The 17,383-nt window shown below is 29.9% G+C and overlaps 1 protein-coding gene and 1 long non-coding RNA gene across 2 annotated transcripts; one reads left to right on the forward strand and one right to left on the reverse strand.

Annotated features, from left to right (window-relative positions):
* Positions 1 to 9,114: 9,114 nt before the first annotated feature.
* LOC105434861 (major latex protein 146) lies at positions 9,115 to 11,936 on the forward strand. The gene is made up of 2 exons (XM_011652975.2): positions 9,115 to 9,319; positions 11,519 to 11,936. Exons 1-2 carry the CDS (start codon positions 9,133 to 9,135, stop codon positions 11,785 to 11,787), a joined length of 456 nt encoding a protein of 151 aa, XP_011651277.1. The 5' UTR covers positions 9,115 to 9,132; the 3' UTR covers positions 11,788 to 11,936.
* A 1,012-nt stretch (positions 11,937 to 12,948) lies between these two features.
* Positions 12,949 to 14,101, reverse strand: LOC116402849. Its single transcript, XR_004215510.1, has 2 exons — positions 13,547 to 14,101; positions 12,949 to 13,138 (listed from the first exon to the last, which is right to left on the reverse strand). It is a non-coding gene; the product is annotated as an uncharacterized LOC116402849 (long non-coding RNA).
* Positions 14,102 to 17,383: the final 3,282 nt, after the last annotated feature.

The following is a 17,383-nucleotide window of genomic DNA, read 5'->3' on the forward strand; positions in this document are numbered from 1 at the left end:
AATAAGGAGAAGAAGAATAAAAAAAAGGTTTAGGGTTTAGATGATTCTTGAAGAAGATGATTTAGGTTTTAGGAGTAGAAGAAAGAAAAAAAAAGGCACCCTCAAGCAATCTCGGGTGAAATTGAAGAAAGAAGTGAAATCTCAGGGCTAATCTCGGTGTTTTTTCGATTGAGATAGAAAGCTTAGAGATTGAGTTCTAGGGCTAATCTCGAGCTAGCTATCAGAGGTTTATCAAAAGATAAAAAAAAACAATAAATGTGTATCAAAGGGATATCAGACGTCTATCCAAATTATGATGAAGAATGCTTTGTCCAACCTTGTTGGAAGGCAGAGAAGTTAAGAAACTTAGAACTCGAGCCATCTCGGGGCCAAGTTCGGCTAAGTTTGAAAATAGAGAAGAAGAAACTAAGTTAATATATAATATGACTATCAGAGGTCTATAAGACAGATATAAAAAACAACACATGTATATCAGAGGACTAGCAAAGGGCTATCAGAGAACTATCCAAATTAAGACAAAGAAGAAGAATTAGCATTCAACAATTAAATTTGAAACGAGGGTAGTTTCCTCACTTCCTTTTAGGCTCATTGACAATTTTTGGGTTATTTCTTTAAGTTTGCTACTTTTGCAATTAGAAAATATAGTAAATGTAGTGACATGGATCCTATTATCATAAACTTTTTTGCTATTTTTGCAAGCACCTCTTATGAGTTTTGTTTGTTCAAATTGTGTAGCTAAAAAAAATTAGGCAATATGTATTATTTCTAAATCACGTCTTGCCATTTTGTCAAGAGACTCTATTTTGTTGGTTTATATGGTGATTATTGATTAACAAAAGTTGTCTCGACATATATAGATTCTCTTTCATCTAATCCTTGGTATTGATGCATGCATGCACTAGCTACTAGGGGTGTAAATGCTGGTTGGGTTGGATTGGGTTGTGAGACATTCTCGATCCAACCCATATATTTTTGGGTTGGTTGGATTGCTAACCCGAATTAATTTCTCAACCCCTAACTCAACCTAACCCGTAAAATATGGATTTGGTTGGTTTGTCGGGTTTGTATTGTTTTTTTTCACTCCTAATGTTTGTAAAGTATAAAATTGTTATAACTACTCAACAATTAACATTCATAACTTGTTTGGTTGCGCAGGAAATGTTATCACGATCATTTATCCTACAATCTCTTACACGATTGTTTAGGCTTCTATACAATCGTTCAACCTCTTACACGATCGTTTAGCTTTCTAAATGATCGTTTACCCTCTAACGCGATCGTTTAAAAAAATACTTCTAAAATTTCTTTTATTAAATAAATAGTAATACATATATAAAATAAATATAGGGGGTCTTTTAAAAAATATAACAAAGCGGCAAAATATTTACATCCAATAGAATAATTTCGAAAACGAAAAAAGCTCACAGGCCCATAATGAAAAATATAAAAATGCTTGGTGATTAACTGACATCCAACCTACTTAAAATATTTGGAAAACGATCATTTAGATTTATGTAGCCAAATCTAAACCATTTTTTCAAGATAATTTGCTACATGATTGTTTACATTTGGCTATTTTTTGTACACGATCATTTAGATTTAATCGTTTAAATTTGAGTAATCAAATCTAAACGATATATTCTTGTACACGGTCGTTTAAATTTGGGTAGCTAAATCTAAACGATCTTTTCAAACAAAATTTATACACGATCGTTTATATTTGATAGACGATCTTCAGATTTGATCATTTAGATTTTGCCTTTGATCGTTTAAATTTGAGTAGTTAAATCTAAACAATATTTTTTGGTACATAGTCGTTTAGATTTTATTATTTAAATTTGGGTAGCTAAATCTAAATGATATTTTGTGGTACAAAATCGTTAAGATTTGACACATTTAGATTTGATCGTTTAAATTTAGGTATCCAAATCTAAACGACTTTTTTCAAAAAAAAAAATGGTATACGATCGTTTATATTTGATAGATGATCGTTTAAATTTGGATAGTCAAATCTCAACTATTTTTTTAAAGATTTTTTGGTACACTATCATTTAGATTTGATACATGATCGTTTATATTTAGAACACGATTGTTTAGATTTATCTATTTTTGGTACACGATCGTTTAGATTTGACAACCCAATATCTAACTATTCTTTTTCATGATCTTTTATATTTGGCACACAATCTTAAACAACCAAATAACAGTTTGAAAAATAATAGAAATTTTATATTTGGTACACGATCTTAAACCAAATAATAGTTTGAAAAAAAATTTAAAAATTGCAGAAGAAAAGAAAAAGATGATGGAGAAAAAAAAATTGCAAAAGAAAGAAGATGGAAATGAATGGCAAACGAAAATATTTTTTAAAAAATTGCAGAAGAATAGAAAAAGATCTTGGAAGGACAAAAAATCGTAGAAGAGGAAGAGAAGAAAGACGATGAAAATAAATGAGAAACCTAGAATATTTATAAAAAAATGGTAAGTTTCATGGGTTTTTTCATTTGTTACACGGACCGTAAATATTTTGCTGATTTGTTATATTTATCAAAACTAATCACATATATTTATTATTAATTGTTGGATTGAACAAAAATTTTCAATCTCCAACTTGAAGAAAACCAAGTTTTTTAAGCCAACTCAACCCGACGAGTTGTCTGGTTATTCGGGTTATTCTTACATCCCTACTAGCTACCATTTACAACAAATTTTATTTCTTAGCTTGATCTTTATATTTAATTTAACTATATTACCCAAAATTATTTTTTTATAAAGTTGATCCAAAGTGACAAAAAAAAATTAAAATTAGAGTGAAAATGATGAATCACAGACTAGGAATTTTTGTGGATTTGATTAAGTTGGGTTGAAGCACGTTTTAGACACAACAAAAGTCAATCAAAGAAAAGAAGCTCATTAGCGACTACTAGCTAAAGAAGTCCGAACAACTCAATTGTTTGAGTTGAAAATTTCTTCAACCCAAATAACTTCGATGAAAAATGAATCCAAACCAATTCAACCTATAAAATATTTGTGATTAGTCGGTACTTTATTTAAAATCAAATAAATTTCAAAAGTAGGAAGACCACGATGTTACTTTTTATTTTAGTGATTTCATAATTATTAGTCATTACAATGTGAAAAAGTTACATTAATGGAGGTGAGTTTATCGCTTAACAAAGTTGCATCATTGTCATTTACACTTAAGTAGGTTCCAATTAGTTTAGGGGGAGTGGAGAATATATGGTATAGAACCCATATATTCCATAATATCCAAGTGGAAGTGTTTTTCATGATAATTTAATTGTTGATTGAATGTTATTGAGTAAATTAATGCCATTTTTTATGGGCTAAGATTTTGGAATGTTATAACCATATACCAAACTTAGATAAACTCCCATATTCAAACTCAACTCTTGAACACAAAAAAAGCCCCATTTAAAAATTTTCGCACTATTTGTTTTAACTTCAACTAAATTATGAAAAGAAAAACAGGAAAAAATAGCATATATAAAACAAAGTTGAAGAAGACATCAACTTTGATAATATAACAACACTTTATGTATGTGTTAGTTGAGTTTATGATCATTTTTGTCCAATATTCTTAATTTTGTCTCCATGAATGTAGTGCAATATTGTTTGTGATTCATTCCACAATAATAATGTCTGGTAGCCATTAATATGCATCTTGTACACATATACACACTCGATCTTTTAACTCAAAGTTCTTCAAATTACCTAGAAATCCAATGAACACATGAAGATGAAGATGAGAGTTTTGTATTCATCATCCTAGCGCTCTAACCTTGGTCTTGGATTTGATGCCTTTTCAAGCTGATCTGTGAAGAATCCATTTGTCATACCAAAAATGGTTGGTCTCTTTAGGGTTAATGGTGTCGCTACACAAAAATGGATGTTTATTCAATTCGAAAAATAGGAAGAATGACTATGTATGTAATAAGGGTAAAAGCCATATATTCATGACAAGAATGTTTAAAATATTTTTAAAAAATGTACAAAATGTATGTCACCGTCTATTAAGAATAAACTTAATAGCCACTGATGATCAACTTTCTTATCGCTGTCACTTGTAGAACACTGATTGATATTTATGTGGTTTTTGGCTTTAAATGCCTATCAATTATTCTCTCCCCTCTCCAAATTTACTATTATTTATATGTCATGGAAGGTTCATTTTGTTGTAATGGCCCTACTTAAATTAGTGTTACAATTTATAATCTTAATTTAAACTTTAATAAGTGTTGCAATTTTAACCTACATTTCTTTGTAAAGGAGTCAAAATAGAAACATTATTCTAATATGATGTAATTTAACAGTATTATAAAATATGTCAATTATATTTATTGAAATAACCTTTCAATGTTGTTATATATCTTGCATCATTTTTTAATATTAATATTAAAAATATTGAGAAGTGAAAAATATATTTTAATAGATCAGTCAAATAAGAAAAAGAGAATGAAAATTTATTTAAATGACAATACTTCTAAAAAAAAATGTTCATAAATGTAGCCAAACATCTCATTTATCGTTTCAATATAGATCTAGTTAGACATAAATAATAATCTATATATATATTCACTATTTATATCTATTGTGATATTTTTTTATACATGATAAATATTTTGATTCATTATACTATAATAGTTCCTACATGATATTACAATTACTCAAATTATAAGAGTTGAAATAAAGCAAGAACAACAACGTTAACATATAATCACAATAATAACTAATGGTAAAGCTGATTTGCACACATAAAATCACAATAATAACCAAGGAATTATGCACATATATATTAGACCCTAAATTTACTTATTACTACTTTAATTATAGCAGTAGCATTTTCTTTGGTACAATATATTGCTAATTCAATTCATATCATTTGAAAGTAGTTAGAATTAAGTTTGATGGTTTATAATTAAAATTTAGGCTTTTTAAAATTACTATCTTTAAAATTACGATAATTTTGTTAAACATAAAACTATTTTATTAGATTTTATCAAACTATAAGACTAAATTTAATGCTCTCTCCAAATTATGAAGGACCAAATTTACAATTTAATCAATCTTTAATAAGCGTCCATTCTTTGTAAGTGGCCATTACGCATAAATAGAGTAACAATTTGTTGTGTGTTATCCCTTCCAACTAAATGTCATCCAAAGACCAAGGTTTAGTCAGAGTGGTAAATGGAGTAGTCCTCTAAGTTGATCCCCCGTTGTTGCTCAGCCTTGACTTGTATGTATGGAACCGCGAAGATCATAGGATAAAGTTTTGGAGACTCTGTATGATTAGTTGAATTTACATGAATTGTGTCATCTCCAAATACAACCACATTTGTTTCATCTCTAGAATAATCGAACAACCAACTATTGCGATATTCTGTCAAACACAATTCCTAAACACTGGTAACTATGAAGTTCTATGATATGATTGAGTGTGGTTTGGGTTTTCGTTTTACAATGTTCCAAAATTAGGATGGAATGTTTCTGTACGGCTCAACATTCATAGTATTTGTGTAGTTGTTTGTTACTGTCAAGACGAGAGACGGAAGTTGGACGTGAACAAGGGAACCTTTATTGTTGAAACTCCACAACTTTTCTTCATTTGTCAATTCGTTGCATTCACCTGTTTTCACTAAGATGTATTCCTTCACAAATTTAATTCCGTACGAGAATAAACATTTGTCGTTCGACCAACGAATCGTGCGATCGTCGGGTAATTTTCAAAGTTGGGTGTCTACTTCAGCCTTGCATGGCTTTAGTTTTGGGAAGTTGCAGCGGCTCGACGGTCGCTGTCTAAACATAATCCATCTCAACGGTAAGAAAATAACCTACATGGTCTTTGTCAAAGACTGATTCTTTCAGATCCAAAATAAGACATGTTTTTAGTTTTTTCATTCATTTTGTTATTTTTATTGTTTCCACTCGTAACGTGCAGTAAGCGCAACTCTCACTAGTTCCTATTTTTAAGATCCCTCGTGAGACTATATATGTAAGTCTTTGAAGTGAATTAATACTTCACCATTTAGAGTTGTTAATAAAATCCTATATCATTGCAATTATTCTCTGAGCATTGTTTTCTCGCCGCAATATTTTTCCTTACGTGTATCTTCTTCAACTCTCTACAGATTAGTGTCTGTGCTTGTGGGTTTCTTTTAATTTGTAGATTGTTGGTGTGAGACCTATGTCATGCTCGCCCAAATGTCACACCACTCTCCCAGCCTTTCTTTAATACAAGTTAGTTCATATTCCATAATCCTTTCATTCTATTTCACCTTCTACAAAACCTCTTAATGTAAATAGTAGAAGTAGCATACATTTATAATTATATTGTATAGAATTATACTGCTTGAAATTGGAAGTAGATGTTATAGCTATGATTGATAAGAAATTTTCTGGGTTCAACCTTGGCTTACCTAGGAAACCTCTCACTTCGGTTACACTTGGGCAAATGAAAGGAAAGCTTGTACTCAACGCATTCTTAGTAGGAAGTAGCAACGCATAGGTAGGATGTGTAGCTTAATTTATTGCATGATCCTAGCCTAGATGCATAATTAGCACATTTTATCGCATAACCCTATCTCCTCGAGTAACTAAGTCGTAGATATAGAACCTTAAATGACAACTTAACAAAATTATTTAGAAAGGGATGAGAGATGCATGGTAACTAACCGTGTGCCCCATCTCGCATTCAATTTGTGGAGAGAATTTAAACACCACTATGCAATCTAGATCTAGTTGTACTCATGAAACGGGAGGCCTATTAGGTTAGCGTTGTTGAGTTGCTCTCACCTATGCAAATCTAAGGATAATTATGTGTGAAAAATAATGGGAGTTTGAAAAATAGCAAAAAAAAAAAAAATTATGATAATAGAACGGATGTCATTTACATTTTCAAAATTTCAAAAATAGCAAATTTTAAAATAGATTACTGTCATCTAATGCAATTTTCCTAATAATAATATAATATAGAAAATTTGTATCAAATGATAAAATGCTTACATATATATATATGTAGCAAAATTGGGCTGAGGAATTGAACCCTAGACCTCTTGTCCACATGAACATGCAAGTGTCAGTTGAACTAAGCTCATGTTGGCTTTTTTTATTAAACTATCTACAAATGTTTTTGAAATATACGTAACCTTTTACTGTCTTCTGTAAATTAAATGACCAATCAAATAAAATTTATATTAAATTGATTAATACTACCTAATACTGTACTAAGTAAATACAATTGAAAGATCGGATTGATCCACGGAGAAGCACAAATATTAATTTCTTAAAGTTAATTATTTAGGTAAAGTGATAAATATGGAAGTTTGATGTTGTTTGAAAATCAAATGATGCGCATAAAACTGCAAGAAAAATAAAGATAGAAATGTGATCGAACAAAATATGTTCTAGCTTAGATCAAGAATGGAATCATCGTCCAATAAAATCTTGATCATCGAATTATCAAAATCATGACTTAACTCCTTACCTGTCTAGCTCAAATGATTAGAAAAAACTAACGATCCTAAACATCAAATTTGCCAATTTAATATATTAGATGAGAAACACCCTAATCAATTTAACTAACTGCATTATGCTTTAGAAATTACACTACGATAGGATAAATTTCTAATAAGAAAAGCTTAATTATAAATTTAATATGGTTTTTCCTAGGCCAATATAGAACAACATTCTTTGTTGCCGACTGCAAATCAAATGCCAAATCTAGTCTATTTCTTGTTACTGGTTAACATACAATTATATGTCACCATATTAGACATTAATCTAAAGTAATGGAATGACATAATCAAGCATTCCAAGTCAATTAATAACAAAGAAAATGTAATTCATAATAACCAATATATCTAGAGTAAAACCCATAAACAAGAAATCTCAACCATACTATCAAAATACTTCAAAATATACAATAGGTTTCTCCAAAATCCTCTAAAGTAGAAATAAACAAAGTTCTTACCTTCTCATAATGGTAGAAAAGAAAGAGACTCCCATCGTTTTTGCTTTGAATACAAATAATCGAAGAAAGCAAACCTAATTAAAATCTAATATTGTGGATGGATAGAGGATGAAAAAACGATGAAAACTAGGTGGTTGTTTTCTCAAAATATAATGGCCACTTGGATCAAAGAGATATAACTTTAAAATGATGTTGCAAATTTATCTAACCGTGTGACAGTGCCTCAACGCTACACCATTTTTTAGCATTATGTACAGAGCATCGAGCCACAACATCATGGAGCTCCGCGACGCTCTTACTTGGGTCAAATGCGTTGTCTTCTCCTCTGTTTGAAGCCTCCGTGCCTTTTTTAACTTCTAATTGCTCCAAATTAAACCCAAACGACTCATAACGTTCTATAATATTTGTGTTACCCTAGTTCCTACAAATTATACCTCTAGTTCAAGCACATTAAATATCATAAATGGGTAAACTTAGAGGCACTAACTTGACACATTTTTTTGTGGTCAAGTTTCAAGAACATCAAAAAAATAAATCTAAAATAATTGGGACAGTATCAAATCTAACCAAAATATAAATGGAATTATTAACAAAAGAAGACTTCCGTTTTTTGACGCATTACATTATCATCGATATTCTAAACTTACTTTAACAATAATTGTCGAGAAATTTAAATTTGAAAAACAAACAATAACACAACTCAACTAATTTAATAGGATTATAATTATACTCTCGAATAAATCTACATGTGGTCACAAATTCAAATATTCCATCATCTTTACATATATTATTATTGAACTCCAATATATATTCTTCAAACTTCCTCGTCAGTAATTGGCATGATGTTTGTTTTTAAAAGTTGCTTCATTTTTTTTCCTCTTGCAATTCAAACAATCTCCTAATAATTAAGTTCACTAATGAGATTCCAACTTGGAACAGAACACATTAAAAAAGTGCTTTTTCCACGATTCTCACAACACATATATATTGAATGAATTCCCCACTTGGAAACATTTACATTTGAAAAAAGAAAGAATAAAGAGTCACATCAATGAAAAACCCACTTGCTTGCTTTATTTTAGCTATAAAGGCCAACTATTATGGACATGAAGAATGAGCAAGATTTGAAGCTATACTTCAAAATGGCTCAGATTGCTAAGATCTCAGAGCAACTTCAGCTCAAGTCTTCTGCCCACAAATTCTACGACTTTTTCACCAACAAAATGGACTCTCTCATTCAAATGTTTCCTCACATTTTTACAAGCTACAAAATTCTAGAAGGCAATGGTTTCGCTCATGCCAGCGTCATCCATATAAAATATAATATAGGTGAGGATATTTATTTACTATATGCTTTTTACTCTTTTATTTTGGTCCGTAAATTTTCAAATATTATATTTTCATGTTTTAACAACCATTTTAAGCCCTTTATACATACTCTATACTGGTAATTACTTATACGTAGGTATGATCAAAGTTTAGGATATATTATCTTTTTTTTTTGTTCGAGTTCAATAAAATATGCATGAGGGTGAAGTTTCAAAAATCTTCGTGCAAGTATAAAAATGTCTTTAACATCATGAAAATTTTGGCTATAAATTTCAGTTGGTATTTTATAAATGATGATGGATAAACTATATATGACAATGGTTTGGAAAAACGCATCTCGCTTCAGGAAAATTTCGTGCTTCAACACAAAATGTCATATATGATGACCGATAAAAGAAAGGTTGGTTATGATGGCTATTCTAAACCACCATTGAAAGTCAAGAAAAGCCCAAAGAAATATTTACAAATGTGCCACATTAGAAAAGGTCTATATACGAATATTTTTTTAAGTTCAACATTTTGTGGTAGAGAATTCAAACCACAGATCTCATAGTTATTACTATACTTTTATATCAGATAAGCTAAAGTATTTTTTGGCCTAATGACCCTATATAATTTCTACAGTGAGTGAGTGAACTTTCTTTATATCTATAGGCCTAAATAAATCCATTTTCGGATAATGATACATACATTAGAGATTGTGCATATTACATGAAGATATTTGGAAACCTAAGCTAATTTATTCTACTATTGAATTCATTATACATTGTTCAATCAAATACCTTGACTACGTGTTTAAGTAAAAAAAGTAAAAATAAAAATACATACATACTGATAGATAGATATCTATACATAAGAATAATTATCCTACTTAAAAATCATCCTTATACACATTTGCATAAATAATCCAACAAACATTGGGGGTCTAGAAATCATAATTAGTTGATGTTAAACATGATAAAAGAAAGAAAACTTACCTTAGATGATAAAAAGAAAAAAAAATTAGAAAAAAACAACTCATACCACATGTTTTTTTTTCATATTGTAAATATGACAAAGATGACAAGTAATTATATATAAGACGACTATTGAACATCTATCAAAAAGGACTATCAGGAGACTATCCACTTTTAAATTTGCTACTTTTACAATTTAAAAAATGTAGTGATTTGGGTCCTATTATCACTTTTTTTTTTTGTTATTTTTTGCAAACACTCTATTAAAAAACATAAAATAATATATACCAATAGTTTCATAAATTCGGTTGTTAAAGTAGTAAATTTAAAAGTTAGTAACCTTCTAATAGCCATTCGATAGTCATCTGATAACCATCTGATATCACTAATTACTTGTTATATTCACCATATTCGCAATATAAAAGAAAATATATCATGGACTACTTTTTTTCTAAATGTTTTTGTCATCTAATGCAATTTTTCTATAATAAAGTATCAAAGTCCATTTTTTATAAACATAAATAGTGGCATGAAAAATAAAATATCAACCATATTTGATATTTTGTTCATTTTGGTATTGGTACTATTTGAAAAGGGCACTATATTCTATGTTTGTTATGACAGATATAAACACATATTTTAATCTATCACCGTCTATAAAAGATAGATAATAATTTATCTGATAGATGTATATTTTTCTAACAGTATGTTTGATAGAAGTTTAGATAACACCACATAAAAGTTATTTAAGTGATCCAAATTAGAATTTAAATTAGGGGATATTTTCAAACCGGTGAAAGTGAAAAAAAAACAAGATAAAACAAAATTATATCAGTGTCTTGCCAAATTATATTAGTATATATAACGTTTGTTTTTTTTAAATGCTAATATAACAAAGTCAGCAATAAATCTTTATTCTCAGTTGTTTATCCTTGTGATAGACAAATATTTATGATATGATCTATCAATGAAAGACTTCTATCATTGATAGACTTTGACCGATTTTCTTATATTTACAAATTTTAAAAAGTGTTGCTATATATGTTAATACTTTAAATTTAATTGTTTTATTTTACGAACGTTAAACTTAAGTATATATACCCAACTGTTGATACATACCTAAAATTGCAAATGAGATTTAAATTATTGTTTGCTATATATTTTCCCTTAACTTAATTACTACCAGTTCAAGGTAGCTTTATGGATTTCATTTCTTACTCCCTTTGTTGAACAAAATACATAGGTGGCCCAGCAGAGATGAAGGAGAGGTTAGCCTTTGACGATGCTAACAAATCAATAGCTTTTGAGGTCTTCGAAGGAGATCTGTTAAGAGATTTTGAAGTGTTCAAAATGAAAATGCAAGTTAATAATGAGAAAGGTAGCAATGGGAGCTTAGTTAATTGGTCTATAGAATTTGTGAAGGCAAATGAAGATGTGGCTGCACCACATCAGTATCTCACAATTGCAGCTCAAACAAGCAAAACACTTGATGATTACCTTTGCAACAACTGAACCAAAAACCATATCCCCAACTTCACTTCACTGCTCAAATATGATCTAAATAAAACTCATATTTCCTGGTTATCTCTCTATGCTTTTATGATATGTATTTTCAAGTTTAATGGAAGAAATAATTATGCTTGATGATGCTTTACTTTCTACATCAATTTTTCCTTAGTTAGCCATTTTAAATAATATATAATGTGATAGAGATTAAAATTTGGATGCATTTTTTTCATCACCAAATAGTTACAATAATATATACATTGTATATATGGAGATTAAAATGAATATATAACTCAAATAACAAACTTTTTCACCATTGACCTCGAGCTTAGAGGGTCAATTTTTATAAGGATTACTACAAAAATTGTATTACTTGACATTATTTTCTAGTCAAGTATCAACATATTGGACTTTTTAAAAATGTCAAGTAAGTGTTTGAATAACAAGAAATTTTTCTTTACTTGAGTAAAAGAGTCAAGCTATAATTTACTTAATACATATAAATTTAAATTTAAAGTAAATGTGATTAGTTGGTGTAATGACCCAACTTCTTGTAGTAAGCTGAGGTCATTATCATTAAAGAAATAAAGACTTTTTATTTAAATCAAAGAAAATACTAAAATTTAAAAGAAATACTTTATATATTTATTCCTAAAATATAAGTAAAGTATGTAAAGAAAATAATAAATAAAATATTAGTTTGGGTCCTATTTAAAATAAAAAGAAATATCTAAATGTAAGCATGAGTTCTGAAATAAATTTCTGAAAATTTAATACTGAAAACATAAATGCGGAAGAAAACATAAATTGTCCCCTATGGCGAACCACATAAACAAAATTTATTTATGTATCCAAGCTTACCCAAAATGAGGTCGAAACCAATTCAATTTGAAAACTTTAAAGTTCCTATGATTGAACCACCGAAAAGGAAAGTGTACATTATTGGTAAAATATTAACTTTTAATTCTTTTATGACTTTCTTAACATTACTTTCATGTCCTCACGATCCCTCTCATTCAGATGTAATACCGGTTCATTTATGTCTTCCTCCTAATCTCGAGCGTTACATTATCTTCCAAAAAAAAAATACATCTTTCAAAACAATTATATTGTGATAATTATATTTTCCACAATATAATTATTTTCTCTCTCTAAAAAATATATTTCCTTAAGAAATCAATAATATTTATTCTTACTCTTCCATAACTTATAAGTACTAAAATTCACTTGGAAAATGCATAGACAAACAAAAATACCCTACACACCATCAAAGTTTAAGATCTCACATTTCATTTTTCATTCTTTTTTTCTCAAAGCTTCAGCCCATAGCCATGACATCTCCTTTGGCCTTGATTTCCTAATTCGAACGAACAAAAATCAATCAAAAATCAACCAAATGCTTCATTGAGGCATTTCATCAAACACATTGTAAGCTACCAAAATGTTTTATCACCAACCTACACAAATTCTTGAAAACAAAGAAAATAATTTTAAAGATTGCAAAGAAATCGGCACTAACAAACAATTGGAATGACGCCATCAAAAATAATTATGAAAATTTTGGTGAAGATTTTACAATCAAAGAATTCCATGGCTTAATATGGACTGGTGTTCATATCTTTGGTAAAGCAAAATCTACCCTTAAAAAAATTCAATCAAAACTAGTGTTCCTCAACTAATAAGTTTTAATACAGAGACAGAACAACAAAAAGAAAGAAATGGAAAGGAAGAAGAAGAAGAATTAGAGACAGTAACAAAACCTAACCTTAGTAAATGTCTCCGACGTCGACGGCGGGCGCTTGGTTCCAAAGATGGACAGTGGGCAACGATTGGCAGTGACAGACAACGTTGGGAGACGGTCGACAGCATTTTCAGAGATCGACGGTGGTTGTTCGTCTGATGGACCTCGTCGTCGTCTGGAGAAGGGAGTTCAAGGAGTTCGGAGATTGGGAGGCGAAAGGGAAGAAATCTGAAAGGGGAGGCGAAAGGGGAGAAAGGGTAGAAAGCAGAAAGGGAGGCAAAATGGGAGAAAGACGAAAGAAAGGGGAAAGGGGAGAAGGGAATAAGTTAAAAATCTCTAAAAAAAGTTATTATTTTTTTTATATTAAATATATTATTTTTTTATTATTTTATGACATCAAATAACTGTCGCGAAAAACATTTTCCGAAAATTTCCGTCTTTTCCCGCCAAAAACGCGTTTTTTTCCCTTTCGTGACATTTTTTTTTCCTCCCTCTATTTTGTGAAATAAATAAATGTCGTAGTAGAGGGTTTTTCTTCTAGTGTTAATTAATTATATATGTACATATATATAATTAGCCAATAACCTTAAATCTCACCAAAATTTCCAATAAAACAAACAATTCTAAAAAAATAAATTTATAACACCCAACTAAATCCATCATAAATTCAATTCAATTAGAAAAATTAAATTTAAAGTTAACTTAAATTTTAGGGTGTTACAATTGGTTTATTTTAAGTGTCAAGTACCAAAATTCTTGACATTTATTATGTATCAAGGTTATTTGTAACTTGATAGATTTTACCTATAAACCCTAAACCTAAGCACGGTTACAGTCATGCTTCTTCGACTATTTGAAAGCATAAACTATCACTTTACCTTTGTACATTAGAGGTTGACGCATCTATTAAGGGGTCAGGGGGCACGTGTCCCCCCTTACATTCTCGGTTTTTGTATTTTAATATTAATTTTAAACTATCAAATTACAATATATATTAAATAATGCTTTGTTTTTACCATTTTTTGCCTTTGGTATAGTGGTTGTTCCCCCTTTAAAACACAAAGATCTTGGATAGGCCACACAGTAAGTTGCAAATGTAACATCAGGTATCAGAAGTGTAAAATAGGCATGGAAACAAGTTGTCGCTTTAATTCCTGAAAACTTGTTCACAATCTTCAAGTCAACTAGTTAATGGAAGAGCTAACTTTGAAAATCTTTCTATAAATGTTGGTAATATTCAATTGACCCAAGAAAATCACATACTTTAGTGATTGTTATGGGTTGTATACTACTTCAACTTCTTGAGGATATATTCACTAGTACACCTTCGATTGTAACAACAAGACCAAGGAGTGTTACTTGTCTAGCCAGAATTCACATGGATTGAAATACTCAGTTCACATTAAGTTTATAAAGGTAGTTGGTGCATTAGTCAAACCAACACCGTTACAAGAAACTAATAATGCCCATACGATATTTTAAACATAATTTTTGGTACACTTGGCTTCTTACTCTTTTATTGATGATATCCTATACTCTCAACTATTTAAAGAACACTAACGCATCCTTTAGCTAATCAAATCACTAGAAGAAATTTGGCCTTTAATGTCGGTTTAAAACTGACATTAATGGCATTTAGTGTCAGTTGGCAATCAACATTTATGCTAGCGTTATTAAAGGTCTTTAATGTGCTTTGATGTCAATTTAAAAACAACATTAAAAGTCTCATTAACATCGGTTTAAAAACGACATTAAACGTCTTTAATATCGTTTTTAAATCGACATTTTTTATGGTGTTATTGAACGTCGGTTGGCCTTTGATGTCATTTTAAAATCGACATTAAAGTCTTGTTTTTGGATCTACTTTTATAAATTTATTTTGATTTAATTGTTGTATTATTGTTCATTTTTTACAAACCAACACTGGGTATGTGTAGATAAATATTTTTCTCACGCCAACAAATTAATATTATTTTAGAAGCTACAATTTTTTCTTTTACATATGTATACACAAAATAAAATCTTAATATTGTGTTTGTTTATACATTCTACAATAATACATGAAACAAAATCCTAATACAAGACTTAAATAAAAAATCTTAAACGTCTTTTCAGTCATCAATCTTCAACGATTGCCTAGCTATCACCATAATCGCTTAGCTTTCAACTCGATATGACTTCAATCATTCTACAAACAATATCACAATAAATCATTTAATCTTTAGAATTCTAACAAGGAAACTTTGGAAAAAAAAATGTGGCATCTTACCAACTTCAATGCACTAAATAAGAGAGATTATGATACTTTGGATGAAGATTTCAATCAAATCACAAAAATTTATATTCACATCTAGCCAATGATGATAATCTATAAACAATCTCACTATAAGTGAAAAGACATCAGTACAACCTTAAAAAATAAAACAACTGACAACAATAGAGTACATAAGGCAATTGCAGTTACTTTGGTCTCTCTCCCAACATTTCTTCTCTTTTTAGATCTTGAAGTTATGCAATAATCAGATCAGTGCCAGTATGAACAATAACAATACGCTCAAAATGATTATTTCTAGATACAAATTATATTTAAATATCATTGTTGTTCACCCTCTTTCGACACCACATACGATCTCAACATCTCTGTTCTTGGAAGATCTATTTAAGTTTTGATTCCTATTGACACAATCCAGAATGTCACATTCCTTATTAGACTCTACAAGAGACTTTTTTCAGATACTGAAATTTTTTATATAAAAAATTTAATGTCGAAACCAAATATGGACAACGAGCTAGTGCCACAACGTCAAGTTTCATCATCTCAGGCGTTGGTCTCGTGTTGGTTTATTTCGTTACTCAGATAATAAAGAAGAAAAATTTCCAGCATGTTTTTACAAGGTCATGAGTATCCATTGGAGCTCTATATGATGGAATAATAGCCATGAAAAGATTGCTTCAATTCCAAACAAAATGAGAGCCACCCTAGAAAACAAAGATAAATATATGAAGAAGTTGGACACAAGGATCGAGTCATACCTTCCTAATTTCCTGAAGATCTAGGTTAAGCATTTAACTCTTATGTGGTGTTTGAGAGTTAATTTTGAAGTTCTTGAAATCACATTTTTTTCAATTTCAAAACTACTCTCAAACAAATAATTTTAATCAATTCATTCATTCATTAAATGAGTTGTGTGTGAGTCTTTATTTAATTTCTTTGATGTGGAACAGAACATTGTGACAAAGCTGGAAATGTTAGGACAAGAAGATAAAGCTATTGAAAAATTTAAAACAGCAACAAAAAAAGCTAAGAAGAAATCAATAATAGTTTTGAAACATTCACCAAAAGTTAATATTACAAGGATCGGGAAGCTTTGAAAGTATATGTTTTCAATTAACTCTAATTTCGTTTAATTGGGGTGTTGTAGCATTTTAATTTCTAAATGGTTTAGATGCATTTAGAGTAAAATTGATTCGTAATTTTGTTGTACATGTCTCTCACTTTCCATCACTACGTACCCTAACCATTCTTTTTAGGATTCTTTTGACTCTCTCCTATTCTTTTGGAAGGCAACCAAAAATCTCACGACCCTAACTCGTGGGGTTTCGTTTTCCTCCAACGGCCTGGTATCATCCTTGGTGATAATAGTTTTACCCTTCTAATCAGAAGCTAATGACACTTGAAAGGCATTATATTCAGTTCAGTTGGGGCACTCAACTGCTCTACGTTGACCCTTGCATATGTAACATTATAGGGGTGATTCTGATTGCTTTGTTGATTTGACCCCCTCCATGTATTTCTAGCCCTCTGATGGAATTGTTTGTTGTCTCATTGTTTCTTTCTCTCCACCTATCTCTGAGAGGACT

This window comes from Cucumis sativus, chromosome 3 (assembly GCF_000004075.3).
Source record: "Cucumis sativus cultivar 9930 chromosome 3, Cucumber_9930_V3, whole genome shotgun sequence".
Taxonomy (NCBI): Eukaryota; Viridiplantae; Streptophyta; class Magnoliopsida; order Cucurbitales; family Cucurbitaceae; genus Cucumis; species Cucumis sativus.